The following is a 15,312-nucleotide window of genomic DNA, read 5'->3' on the forward strand; positions in this document are numbered from 1 at the left end:
CTCTACTAATCAAATAAGCCACGGAAAAACCTGGCAACCCTCTCCAGGAGAACCAACTCATTTACTTTAGCAGGCGTTTTGTCATTATTAAACGTTTATTATTATCGCTTTTAGAAGGGCTGCTTTTTCAAGTTTAACTAATAATGTAATTTTTACGATTAAGTGTCTTACAGCAACCATCTAAAAACTAAGTTAAATAGAAATAATAAATAAAAAAATCATCAGCAATCATCCAAAGAACAAACAAAAACAAAAAATGCACGCACAAAATGAAAGATTAAAAATCACACGTGTTTGTGACAAATTTAACAACCAAGTGATCCGTGAAAATCTAAGTGATGGCAGCTGTTTGCTCCTCCCTTCATCCGCCGCTCACGTCTCCTCCGATCCAATCAGCTTTGATCAGGCCTGCCGAGGCCCCGCCCCCACAGAGATGATTGACAGATCAGAGGGCCGGACGCGAGCTCATTAATCATCGTTACACGGACACGCAGAACAAATCTGTTCAAAGACAAAAAAAAACTGAAAAAGGAAACAAAACATGAAAAAAAGGCGATGAGGTGTGACTTGGGTTTTTTTCCTCAAGACTGCGGTTCTTTCACGTCCTAAATCATGAGTTTAGTTATGAGGCTCAAATGATCTGCATGTGAACTCGAGGTCATTTTAATGAGCTCGGGTATTATTATAGATGAGGAACATAACTTTCCAGAAATACGCAGGTCACAAAAATACATCCCTCTCACGTTTGGTAGATAATGTGACCCATAACAGCCGATGATGACCGAACACCTTCACATGCATTACTGTTCAGAGGTGGGAAGTATTTATAATGACAGTGAAGATTACAAGAAGTCAGTTATAACCGCCATATTTTTGTCCTTTCCGTTCATCTGTAAATCCTGAAAATAAAATGCACCACTTTCCACAAAAAAAACTTTTCAACATAATAATAATAATAATAATAATAGTCAGAATTGAGCGGCAAATCAGAATGATTTCTGAGCCTCGCATGAATGAGTTTAACACATATTCACAATTCTAAAAATATTTCATAATTTTTACTGTGCCTTCGATCAAATAAACACAGCCTCAGTGAGCAGGAGAGAAACACGTACCGTACGTACCTGATCAAATTGCATATTTATCTGGATATGAGATATTCCCAGGGGGTATTTCGAGTTAAACATTCAAGCTTAAGGGCGGTAATAAAATACACATTAAGTAATGTGATCCAGAGCGTGATCCTGAAACTAAAGTTCACGGAAAACTCGTGAGAAACAACAACACTAGTGAACTAAATCCACCGTCTGTCCTGTTCGTGGGGTTTTCCTGTCATTGTGTAAGACACCACAGACAGATGACTGGTGCTGTTATGATAATAATAATAATAACTTAAAAATAAAAAACACTAAAAAGTACCTTAGTGGCTCCAGATCTGACGCCAGGTTTATGGTGAGTCTGATGACTCTCAACACATACTGTAAATCACGTGACCTCTGACCTCCGAAGGAGAACGAGTGAGTCACTGATGACAAACAGAGAGATCGAACCACACTCGTTTATGAACACCAGACCACGCACAAGCACTTTTTAAGACATAAATGCATCTGCGCTGGATTACACAAGATTGTCAGCAAACGGCTCAAAGGAACGGTTCACGAATGAATGGGAACGAATGGGTGCCGTCGGGAACGAGAGTCCAAAACATCAGAATCATCCGCAGCGCTCCGGTCTGGAGAAGACAGGAGATCAAACTAACCCGGCGTTTTTAACTCAAATCAATAATCCATAATAACACCGAAAAAGGCTGGACAACAAGAGATGGACTTCTTCACTGGAGGAAGAGTTATTAGAGACTTTAAATCTGTTTCAACCTGACGGCACCCATTCATATTCTTGAGACACATTTCTACAAACCGAGGAAGAAACGAAGCCATCTGATTAACCTTCATTTCTGCAAACATCATCAGCGTAAACATTTTAATGAAGTACATCTACACCCATGATGACACAACATAAACATGCTTTAAAAACGGCTAACAAACAGTTAAAAGGTGCATCAAACCACATTTTCTTTTTACTTAAAGTTACTACTTTGAGTCGAGGAAAAGGGAAACAGGAAGGACAGAAATGCTGGAGATAGAAATCCCACCTCCAGAGGACAGCAGTGAGATCAGATCGAAATACTGTTCTTTGGCTTCATCATCATCATCATCATCATCAACTAAAAAGACATTGTTGTTCACATCAGTGCAGTTATTGTGAAACTTACATGAGCCGCATTGATTCAGTTCAACCACGCAAACCAATGCAAGTCAGCTTTTCAGAAAATTCAACATTATTTACAACTTTTTTTTTTACATGGACAAACATAAAACACACAAGTAGTGATTGTAATAGCAGTAGCATAAAATATGTATTTCATCAGTCTTATTTGTTTTGAACCTTGAGCTTTAGCTCATCATATGTCATCATGAATCATTTCCCTTCTGCGTTTCGTTTTAGCGCATGTTGATATAAATTCATCTGAAAACAGCAAACTTGCGTCCGCGCACTGAACTATCATCGACCCAGTGCAGGAAAACACAGACACGCACACATAATAAAGCCGTTCTGCTGAATGGAATCGCATTGAAATGCAGTCTGTGGGTTTCCTTTGCACTCCGGTGAGCGTTTGTGGTTTAAAAATAGCTGGAGTCATTGAATTCTTCCTAACCGCATCTTCTGGCTCGCCTTTCAAACCATCGCCCGCGTTTCATGCATTTCATAACGTGAGAAATAAAGCAATAAACTAGTAAAGCAAACATGAAACAGGACCATAAAGTGCAAAAAACACAAAATCACGAGTCAGTTGTGCATTTTGAATGAGAACATTAATTTTAGCTGTAAACAACACAAAAATTCAAAATTATTTATGTAATAGTTTTAATACTCTCAAACAATTACTGAATCCAAAATAAAACTTTTGTTTTCATGGTATGTGCTGTGTATATTTATTATGTATATAGAAATATACATTCGTAAAGTATATATATTTTGAAAATATACATTTTATATGGTATGTAAATATATGTTATATTTTTATTAAATACATACACGCTTGTGTCAATGTACACAGCACACAGACATATGTAAACAAAACTTATTTTAGATATGATTAATCTCGACTAATCATTTAATTAGCACTAAATATTAATCTTATTGCTATATTGTACTTTTAAAGTACCATATAGTTGAAAATACAATATAGTTGTATTTTTTTTACTTTTTTTACTTTAATATATTATTTTGGTTTTAGTAACATTTTTAATGTACTAAAAAGTGTATTCATTTATTATAACATATTATTAATTAAAAAAGTCTATCCATCTTATATTTTGTTTTTTATTTTAGGTGTATTTTTATATTAGATAAGCTACTCCAAAATGTAATGTAGAAATGAAAATGATCTGTAAAGCTGCTTTGCAATGATTCGTATAATGAAAAGAGCTATACATATAAATGTGAGTTGAATTGAATCAAAGCGCTATATACAAATAAATCTGATTTGATCTATATTTATTTAATTTACCAAAAACTTGAGTCAACAGCAGCAACAACACTGATCAGTTCACGATATAGTGCAAAAGCAGCATCTGATGTTTAAGTTAACGAGCCATAAAAACACCCTGCAATGATGCCGTACGTTAGAGATATTTGCAAACAAGTTCAGCACAAACTTCTCAAACCAGGTTTCACAGTTCCATTCAGAAATCCACGAAGAAACAAGAAGCACAGCAGCGAGCGATCCGATTGGTTGGGGGGCGTGTCACTCAAGCCCTGCCGGCCTACGAGGAGCTTGGTTGGAGTTCATGCCAGAACGCCGTCTCCACCTGAGCCCGGCTGCACATCTCACTCCAGTGCTGACTTCCTGCCTCAGAACCTCCGCAGCCAATCAGAACACAGCCCAGAACGCAACTCTTTGTGTACAGCCGTCCCTGTCAATAAAAGACGGAGTGGGGACATTACTGTAAAAAATGAAGACAAGCGTGACTCTCTTGTTCCTGCGATGTATAAACTGTGTTCCAGGGTCACATACTATATATATATATCATCTAAAATCTGAAAAATAATCTTTCCATTGACGTCTAGTCTGTTAGGACAGAACAATATTTTGTATGAGATACAACTATTTGAAAATCTGGAATCTGAGGGAGCAACAAAAAAATCTAAATATTGACAAAGTTGTCTAAATGAAGTTCTTATCGATGCATATTACTAATCAAAAAGAAAGTTTTGATACATTTACGGTAGGAAATTTACTGAATATCTTCACGGAACATGATCTTTACTTAATATCCTAATGATTTTTAGCATTAAAGAAAAATGGATAATTTTGACCCATAAAATGTATCTTTGGCTATTGCTACAAACACACCTGTGCTCCTCGGGACTGCTTTGTGCTCTGAATCGTGACACTGACCTGCATCACGATGATCTCCAGGAGCAGGGGTAGTCTGCTAATATCACCAGGCGGTAGATCGAAGAGAAAGGGTGCGTTCCAAACCGCGTTCGCTCCGCCGGCGCCCTTCGTCTCCTTAGTGCTGATGACTTCACCGTCTTGACGCAGGTTGATGACAACATAGTGATCTACAGAAACACAGACCTCTTTGACTTCAGCATGATTGACTGACTTGAGCCTCATTCACACCAAAAACAATAACTATAAAGATAACTACAAATATGACTAAATATTCCTTTTTCAAGTAATGCCAGTTTCTTTGTTTCACATGTATTGACTGCCAACTATTGTGTTGCCAGAGAAATTAGAAGGGCAGAGTTGTGTTTTCTGTGAGAATGTGATGTTACTGTACTTCTTGTAGAGCTTGTATCTATTGTAGAGCTTGGTCCTCTACGGAATTTATATTTCCTTCAGACTTATTCATTTCACCTTTGGTTCAAAAGTGTAATGCATTACCCCCAACACTGGTAATGCATCGCCAATATATATACACTTTCCGTAAAAAGTAACTTCCTGTAAGTAACACCATTAGCTAGCTATTTTTAGGCAGTAATGCAATATTCTAACACATTAAAAAGGTCACTTTCCCTGAAACTGAGTCTGACATACTCAGAACATGAAAATTTTTCATGTACACAGCAAATTTACATGCACTGATCAGATCCATCCATCCAGACATTCATCCATCCATCCAGACATCCATCCATCCATCCATCCATCCAGACATTCATCCATCCATCCAGACATCCATCCAGACATCCATCCATCCAGACATTCATCCATCCATCCATCCAGACATTCATCCATCCATCCAGACAGACATTAATCCATCCATCCAGACAGACAGACAGACAGACAGACAGACATTCATCCATCCATCCAGACAGACAGACATTCATCCATCCATCCAGACATCCATCCAGACATTCATCCATCCATCCAGACATCCATCCATCCATCCAGACAGACATTAATCCATCCATCCATCCATCCAGACAGACAGACATTAATCCATCCATCCAGACAGACAGACATTCATCCATCCATCCAGACATCCATCCATCCATTCATCCATCCACCCAGAGTTCATCTTCCTGACAGCCTGATGAATGAAGCTGTCCTTCAGGTAGGGTCACCTGCAATGTTAAGAGCTTTGCGGGTGAGACAACTGTTGTAAATGTTAAAAAAAAAACCACACTGGACTTTGTTTACATAACAGAGAAAAACGCATACATAGCTGAACCCGCCACCATATTGGATAATCGGACCACATCTCTGTTATGCTAATCCCAGTATACAGACAACTTCTCAAACTTGTCAAACTGGTTCAAACGCAGATCACAGTGTGGCCAGACAATGCCAACTCAGCACTGCAGGACTGCTTTCAGGACAGAGACTGGAACATGTTTAAAGAGGCTGCCACCTACAACAACCACACAAACCTGCAGGAGTACACTGAAACTGATTGCTTACAAGTGATTAGATGATGTGACAGTCACCAAGACCATCACCGCACGTGCCAACCAGTAGACATGGATGACAGCAGAGGTTCGTGGGCTGCTAAAGACCAGAGATAAGGCATTCAGATCAGGGAACAAGACTGCCCTCAAAACAGCAAGAGCCAATCTGCCGCATGGCATCAAGAAGGCAAAACATCAAAAGATCAACAACAACTTCAGTGACAGTAAAGACACTCTGACCCTGTGGCAAGCCATTCAGACCATCACAAGCCCCGCCACAGGCCAGTGACGACGACACATACGCACTTAACAACTTATATTTAAGATACAGAACAACGCACCTCCATGAAAACTACACACATCCCTAAACAATCAGGTACTGTCTCTCTCCAGCCAATGTAAGGAAGATCCAGGATTAACCCACGTAAGGCTGCAGGCCCTGACAACATACCTGGTCGTGTGCTGAGAGGCATCAGCACCTCACTGAGCCAGACAGTCGTCCCCACGTGTCTCAAATCCACCTCCATAATTCCAGCCCCAAAGAAGTCATCTGTGTCCCGTCTGAATGACTATTATCCCATAGCACTGCTTTGAGAGGTTAGTCATGCATCACATCAAGTCCAGTCTTCCACACACTCTAGACCCATTCCAGTTTCCATACCGTCCAAACCGCTTCACGGACGATGCAATATCCACCACTCTACACCTAGCTCTTAATCACCTGGAACAGAAAGACTGTTGAAGACTGTTATGCAAGAATGCTGTTTATAGACTTCAGCTCAGGATTCAACAATAATCACGAAACAGCTCATCCAGAAACTAAACCTGCTGGGTCTTAACATCAACTTTTGCAGCTGGATCCCGGACTTCTTAACTGCAAGACCTCAGTCAGTCCGTGTCGACCGCAACCCCTCCAGCACTACCACACTGAGCACAGGTGTCCCTCAAGGCTCTGTGCTCGGCCTGCTGCTCTTCAACGACTGCACTACCGAGTCCAGCTCCAACCACATCAGAAAGTTCGCTGATGACACGACTGTGGCAGGCCTCATCAGCAACAACGATGAAACACATACAGAGAGGAAGTGGCACAACAACCATCAATGGCGCGACCGTGGAGAGAGTCGGCAGCACTAAATTCTTGGGGGTGCAAGTTGCAAGACTACTTGGGGGTGCAAGACTACTGTATAGCTCTATTGTTTTTTTTGTATGTTTATCTGTTTGTAACCAGTATGTAGCACCGTGGTCTTGTGAGACACAACATCTCATTTCACTGTATGTCCACACATGTAGTAATGACAATAAAGCTTGACTTGATTTGACATCCAGACAGACAAGCATTCATCCATCCAGACAGACAAGCATTCATACATCCAGACAGACTGATTTTCTGTCTGTCTGGATGAATATAAAACAGACTGACCTGGAGTGCCAGGAATCCTGGTGAGTTTGGGCAGGTTCTCGGCTTTCCTCACCATCACCTTCATGCGATGAGCCAGTGTCTGATACTGCAGCAGAATCAAGATCTGACCCAGAAACCGCACCGGACAAACAGAAGCCCTGGCGTCACCCAGTGCATCTTGGGAACTCTGACTCTGAACAAAAGATGAGCAGAGTTATAATTGTAATTACTACAGGGTTTGAGTTTTGACTGAAGGAGAAATGAGGGGTCCTTGCCAGGCATCTAGACACGGATCTTAATTCCAGATCATGAATGTGTCTGTGTGTTAATGTTTGTGGCACTTTCCTCAAATAACATTTCCTCATAATTGCGTTAGACTCAGCGGAAGCACAAACTCACTGGAGCATTACTTCTGAATTAGCATCAAACGCACTAAAGTGTTTTCTGAGCCTACGCTCAATCAAACCAGCATCTACTGGAATGAGATGTATTCGTTGTGTAACAACTTTTCATTACGCTGAGTAAACTTCAGCAAACCAAAAACCAACTACAGTTCCAACAGTTTAAAAACTACATCCACCACATTCAGACCTATCTATCTATCTATCTATCTATCCGAATATCCATCTATCTGTATATCTATCTATCTGAATATCTCTCTAAATAATAATTTGTTGCATGCTTACTATCAATCAATCAATCAATCAATAAATATCAATTAATCTATAATATTATATATAATTATATAATAACTTCAACTAGAGTTCCAACAGCTTTAACTACATCCACCACATTCAGACCTAAAACCTATCTAATAATAATAGCAACGTGTTGCATCCTTACTATCAATCAATCTATAAATATCAATTAATCTGTAATATAATGATGCTTATGAATCAGAGTCAGAGTCACTTGCTTATCTGCTCTCAATTAATCTATAATATCTATGTATCTATACAACTACCTGACAAGGCCTAAACACACTGAAACAAACTCCAAATTGCTTTACAAATGTCTACAAAGTTTAAAAACGAACACTTATAACCTTTAAACTATTGTATTGTAAAGTATTGCAGTCATGTACAGTTTTTTAGTTCCTCCTCTGCTCTGTGAAGCATCTCTGCCGTGTTTCTGACCAGCGCTGGCTCGTGTTCATCTCTGGCTCCGGGCCACTACGATGCAACACTAGTTAGCACGCTCGTCACGCAGCCGAACAATCCCACTGCAACAGTGTGCCGAGAAGTCTGTGTTCTGACGATCTCCAGATCTCACACCAGTTACTGCAGTTATCATCACCGTTCCGGCGGCTCAAACAGCGGAGTGTGACTATCTGTCACGAGCTGGACTCTCGGGAAACGCATGAACTGGACCAAGGCACACCTTCAAATCTAATGTAAGTCGCAGCAGTACTGTACTGTACTGCGTCTGTGGCTGTCAATGGCAGCAAAACATGATTCAGCAGTAATCAAATACAAACTTGTTTGTTCATACAGAACATTTAGATATATAGCTATGTGAAAGAGGATTCTGAACCAATGGCATGCACGGTTGTCCCATATCGATCGTGTTTGTCTGATTAAAGGCTGGAGAACACTCTTTGGCTCAGTTTGCAGTCTGGATGCATCAACGCTAGCTGACAAAAGTCATTCGGTTTGCAGGCTTTAGGCAGTCGTGTATAGTATGAATAGCAAAATTGTCTTTTTTCCACAATTGCAAGCTTATATCTTGCTATTCTGACATTTCCTCAGAATTGAGATATAACCTCACATTTCAGAGAAAATGTACTCTATCTCGCAATGTCTCTATATAACACTGCAACTTTACGTCACACAACTCTGTAAATCTGTGCAAACGTCAAGTGCATTCCAGCCGTCATTCATTTGGAGCACGATTGCCATCAGTCAGATGCAGTTTTTAGGGAGCTTCGCAAGCTGAAAAGTTCTCAGTTTTAATAATTTAGAGGTTGTTATTCATGCATTAATTTACTCTAACGCTCTTTACGCTGGAATTATCACGTTTATCAATTATTCGTTGATTTTAAGATTTTAGTTTTTGTATTCATGGTCTTGCCCCTATTTACATTTCAGACCTTCTCAGATTTTCCCCAAAATCTTAAGAGAAGAGGGCTTTTTCAGTTCTTGGTCCTACGCTCTGGAACTCTGCCTGTATGCACCGGATCACACCTTACTTGATCTTCTTTTAAATCATCTCTTCAAATACTTTTTTTCTCAGGCTTTTGCTTAACTTGAAAACACTTCTTCAACTCTGCATGTCCCTAGAGCCCAAACCGGTCAACTATTGTAGCAATAGCCAACAATACATTATATGGGTCAAAATGATCATTTTTTCCTTTTATGACAAAAATAATTAGGATATTAAGTAAAGATAATGAAGATATTTCCTACCATAAATATATAAAAACTTCATTTTTGATTAGTAATATGCATTGCTAAGAACTGCTTAGCATCTTTAAAGGTGATTTTCTCAATATTTAGATTATTTTGCACTCTCAGGTTCTAGATTTTCAAATAGTTGTATCTCAGACAAACATTATCCTTTCTTAACAAACCATTTCTTTAGTGGAAAGCTCTTTTTTTTTACTTAATTTCAAAGAATTAGCCCTTATGACTGGTTTTGTGGTTCAGGGTCGCATATAAATAAACTTGAGCTTAATAAATCTCCTCCAATACCTTCCTCAGCCTCCTTCTCGCGGGGTTGAGTTGCCGATTAAAGGTGACAGTGCAGTCGGGTTCCCAATGGATTTCAGCACATGGAAGTTCGAGGTCGCCCAAAGCCGTCTCCCTCAGACCGGAGAAATCCCTGCTGGACACGGTCAGTCTGAGGGTACAGGACTGGAGCTCCTCGGCCGACCTCACCTGAAGCTGGAAGACCTGCGCCGGGGCCTCCGGACCTAGGCTGTGTCTGCGCTTAGGGCCGGCCAGAATCGGTGCGAGGCGCGTCGGAGACAGACAGGCCTTCACCGAGGTCCCGCTTAGTTTCCTAGAGCCTCGGTACAGACCCAGAACGGTGACGGTGAGTCTGCCCTCCGCTGGAGAGTAGTGAAGGGTGAAGTGAAGGGAAGGTGTGCTTTTGTGAGAGCCAGAGCCGTAATATCGGCCGCTCTCGGAGCCAAGCTTGCTGCTTTCTGAAATATTATCGCTGCTTTTACGATCAATTGCCCGGCGTGACTTCCCAACCAGGCTGAGTTTGGGAATGCTTGGGAGCGAGGAACGACTGCGGACAGGTTTAGAGGCTTTGTAGGGAACCGCGGGGGAGCTGAGCCGCCGTAGGGTGAAGCGAGACTTCGGAGGAGGAGCGGGTAGAGAAAGATCATCTTCTGACGGAGTCGAGCTGCTGTTGAATGAGGGATAGTCCAGAACGTCTCCGTCCAGCTCTTCGTACTGCTGCTTGATTGGCAGAGTGTTGATGGAAGGGGAGGGGCTTAGAGTCACCGTCACGTGATCTGCAGGTAGAGGGGGTAAGGAAAGCCCCGCCTCTTTGTCCTCCAGGGGGCGGGGCTTCTGATGCCAGCAGCAGACGATGCAGCCAATCACCAGGCAGAAACAGAGAACGGCCAGGCCCACGGCCAATAAGATTTGAAGATGCACTAGAGAAATATAGCAACAAAAGCACACAATCAATATAAAGATGCAAAACTATTTCTAGCAATACCAACCTAATGGGTTAAATTACCAGGCATTACATGAACTGATAAACGTGACCCTGGACCATAAAACTAAATGTTTCGAGTACTTTATCAATGCTATGTGACAGATTTGATTACTTTCCTACATTTCTAATGGATGTCTTCAACTGTTTATAACTTTGAAACATTTAAAGCAGTCATGGTTAACCTTACAGTATTACTCTGATTAATGTCAGACTTTCAGAACTTTAAGATTATAATCATTTAATTGCACAATATCAGACTTTAGCACAATGTATTTTTTACTTTGAGATAGCAGAGGTTAAATGCAGATTTAAAATCAGAAGAGTTGTGAAATCGGTGCTATGACAGGAAACAGTTAATCAGTCCTAAACTCCAGAAACATCGGTATCTCGTATTTTAAAGTAGTCTATACAAGTTAGGAAAGAAATCAGTCAAATCTGTGTGTGTGTGAAAATATTCAGAGGTAACCTTAACGGTTTCATAAATGACTGAAACTTAATTATTTACATGCATTACATGTTGCGATCCCATCAAATTTATCTGTTCTCTATCTCTGTAAATAGCATGGCACGTGTCTGAAAATACTGCGGCACGATTTTATTCAACTCATCAGTAATTTTAATGACTCATAGCAGATTGGTCGTGCCGCCCACCTCCAGAGTATACTACGCTGTGGTAGAGCAATGAGAAATACTCTGCAGAAGCGCAGAAAACCGTTAACTGAGGGTTTGTTTACTGCTCTTGTTTCTGTCCGAATGCAACTCATCTCTCCTGATCACATTACGGCGCAGAGGAAATGGCCCTGGGTTTTAATCAGCGACACAGGCATCATCAGTGATCAGAAGCAGAGCCCAACTCATGTCAAACCACAGACTGTGACAGTTCATAATGACCTTTATGTATATAACACAATTAATCCAATCAATAACAGCCGGCTGAAGTCACAGGCCAGCTCCTGTATTGCTCTGGCTCACTTTCTATATTTATATGTTTGTGCAAATAAAAGCCATTTGATTTTAAACACCTGCTTTAGTATTTAGTATAAAAACCCGTGCATGACATAGCCTCGTGATTATATGTGCACGTGCGCTGTGTGTATATTTGTGCACATTAAAAAAAAAGATTTTAAACATCTTACAGACCTTTACATACTTGCAGTAAGGTGCAGCCTTTGTGTTAGAATACTGAAGTATTTCATAGTACAAAAAACTCATGCATCACATATTCTATCTTCATGATTATCAATGAACCAAACAAACAAGATTTTCATGCTAAACAATCAATAAAACATCAGTCAACTATAAAGTCACGTGCTAGCTGTGTTTCCTGGTTGACTTACTAAAAATCTCTCATGTGCATATCTGTGAACATAAAAAATGTGATCTTACAGGCCTTCTCGATGCTTTAAGATGCTGCTTTTATCTTAGTGTATATGGTATTGCATAGTATAAAAAAAAATCATGCATGACACGTTCCTCGTGTTTATCAATGAACCAAACAAGAATTGCATGTAAAACAAATCGATAAAACAGTTTGCATACAAACAGACAGATGGTTTTCTTACCTTCTAGTTCCATTTGCATGTTCCCAAAGACAAACTCCTCAACCCAGAAGCTAAATCTGACTAACTAGTGCTGTCTGATCCGCAGTCATGCTCTCTATTGAGCGCTCACACACTAAACTCAGTTCACGAGTCCCTGCGCGTTCACAGACAAGACAGGGCTCGATAAATCAGCCGACGGGAACGAGCGTCACGCACGCGCACCGCAGCAGAGAAATCAATGCGGTTCACCGCTGATGCGTGACGACACGAATTAGAGAGGCAATGCAATCAAAAAAGTCGTTAGATTTGCGTCATTTTCGCATGGTAAATCTCTTAAATCACAAATATACGCATACAGATGGAATAGATCATGAATGTGCACATAAACCCCAAATAAAAACAGAAGATTGCGGTATTGATCAACAAAAAAGGAAATTCACGTGCATATGATACGCGCGTATTTGACGTGCCTGTAATACGCGGTTCTCGCGTGCATATGACACGACACATTTTGCTATTATTGCGTGAATGCATTAAAGAGCAGGAAACAGATGCACTTTGTAGCCTTTATGGATTTCCCAAGATTAATGTAACTTTTCTTCAGGGCAATAAACTGTAGCTCTGTATTGAATCGTGCCGACACTAAAAACGAATCGAGCATAAAAACAATTTAACTTATACCATCTCCGTTTATGGACACAGAAGTATAAATACAGCACACTTTCACGGGCTTCCGGTAAGCCTGAGCAAAATTCATTTCCAATTTCCAGATGGGTCATAAAAGTCTGATCTCACCCAAACTTATGACTCAGATCTCTGCCAGCAAAGCCAAGCCGGACATTAAAGAAAACAAAACGCTGCATTTGCAACTCAGTGATTACTTCCATAAATGTGATGCGTTTCTGAAATCCAGTTGGAAAAACATCGGTTTTGGATTCATACTGATTTTAAAAATCTTGATCGTATTGCCCAAATGATGCAAAACCATACAATAAAAAGAGTACCTGGCATTTTATCAAGATGCATTTCATTAAATAAGTTAATTATTATTCCACGTGAATTCATTTAATTAGTTCTCAATGTATATTTTTGCTTCTATGTCATAATTTGCACACCTGTAGTACAATTAAGTAATAAAGAGTCATCATCATCATCATCATTCAGGAAGTGACATCATCTATGTACATTGATAAGTACATGAGAGTCTGAGCTTGACCAGAGAAGATCTCTGAAACCATCATAAGCTTTTATCAAATCATGTATCACAGCATTTTTAAAAAGGTGCATTGAAAAGGTTGAAGAGGAACGACCCGTGTTCGTGTGCGAGCTCGTACCTTCCAGGTGTTGTTTGCTGAAGAGGATCTGGAGGAGCATCCAGGTGAAGATGAACAGAAGAAACGCCTCGATCAGACCCTTACAGAAGAAGAAGAGCACAGACACACAGGCGGGCTGAACGTCCTTCATGGTACAGCTCCTCTCATCTAACTGACCAAGCTGACCACGTCGTTTTGGGAGGGTTGATCCGAGTCGTTTGTGACTAATCATAAGTAGTGAAAGCACACTAGAGAGTACCTCTCTGGCGCTTCTGGCATTAAACTGCAGGCTCGTTCGATCAGTTCTGCAGCTGAAGGATGACTCTTTGTGGCAGTGGTCCATTTTGGCCGCTTCAGTGCAGCGATGTCCAGCTGAGTTTGCTTTAGTGTTCATTTAGTCTTCTAGTTTTAGTTTTAGTCTTTAGTCAACTTTGTCCTATTTAGTTTTAGGTGACTAAAAGCCTCAACATTTAGTCTAGTTTTAGTCAAGGAAAACTTGACATTTTAGCAACAGGATTATACGAGATAAAATATAGAAATACATCAACTGTACAGAAGCATTAATTTTGGCAGCCATTTTTTATTTGGTCATAGTCTTACATATTAATTATCACATTTAACCAACCTTGTGATGTTTTTGTTTAGTCTTACACTATATTGCCAAAGGTATTCGCTCACCTGCCTCGATTCGCATATGAACTAAAGTGACATCCCATTCCTGATCCATAGGGTTCAATATGACGTTGGTCCAGTCTGCATGATTTTATAAACCTGTTGCCATGGAAGTGACTGGAGCAACTGGATGGGGGAGTGAATACTTTTGGCAATATAGTTGTCCCGCTGTTCTCGTAGAATACCTCTAGACGAATTCTGTCCTTACTCCAAAGTTTATTCCAGAATTTATACAGTTTTACCCCTCTAGACAATGAAACAAAAGATGCCAAATGATATGCACTTAGATAAGATACAGGAAATTATGAACATATAAGGAATACGTTTGGACACAGAAAAACACTTCTTTCTGTCAAATATCCTGTATTTTTTTATGATATTGCCACAATAAACTGATCAGTCTTGATCTAAAAATGAACAATTTTCATTATTTGTCTCCATAGCATTGAAAAGGAGCAACAAAATTCAGGTAGATGAACGGAGATAGACGTTCTGAATCAACCAAAGGTCTATTCGAGGCTTTTTAGACCAGATCAGATTCAAAGCAGGTGAATGAATCAACTGAAGAAGGTGAAGGGACCTAAAAGGATCCAACAGTGATAAATTAGTGCAAAAATCACTAATGACAGGGTTAAAAACACGACCAGTCGTCCTTGATGGAAACCTGTGAATATTGTTATTAGGAGCCTCTTTGAAAATCACCAATTTTCCTCGTACTTGTGATATCTCATGTCTTATGTCTCCTCGAGACGAA

General features: G+C 40.2%; 1 protein-coding gene across 3 annotated transcripts; it reads right to left on the reverse strand.

Moving 5' to 3' along the window:
• Positions 1–1,966: 1,966 nt before the first annotated feature.
• Positions 1,967–15,262, reverse strand: LOC122363000 (synaptotagmin-4). 3 transcript variants are annotated; one of them, XM_043264849.1, is made up of 5 exons: positions 13,908–15,262; positions 10,051–10,967; positions 7,382–7,553; positions 4,463–4,629; positions 1,967–3,977 (listed from the first exon to the last, which is right to left on the reverse strand). In XM_043264849.1, exons 1-5 carry the CDS (start codon positions 14,278–14,280, stop codon positions 3,828–3,830), a joined length of 1,779 nt encoding a protein of 592 aa, XP_043120784.1. In that variant the 5' UTR covers positions 14,281–15,262; the 3' UTR covers positions 1,967–3,827. The 3 variants fall into 3 exon arrangements, with proteins under 3 accessions (XP_043120784.1, XP_043120786.1, XP_043120785.1); XM_043264851.1 differs by lacking the exon at positions 13,908–15,262 and adding an exon at positions 12,595–12,724; XM_043264850.1 differs by lacking the exon at positions 7,382–7,553 and having other exon boundaries at positions 3,842–3,977.
• Between the last annotated feature and the right edge of the window lie 50 nt (positions 15,263–15,312).

The sequence above is a fragment of the Puntigrus tetrazona genome, chromosome 18 (assembly GCF_018831695.1).
Source record: "Puntigrus tetrazona isolate hp1 chromosome 18, ASM1883169v1, whole genome shotgun sequence".
Classification (NCBI taxonomy): domain Eukaryota; kingdom Metazoa; phylum Chordata; class Actinopteri; order Cypriniformes; family Cyprinidae; genus Puntigrus; species Puntigrus tetrazona.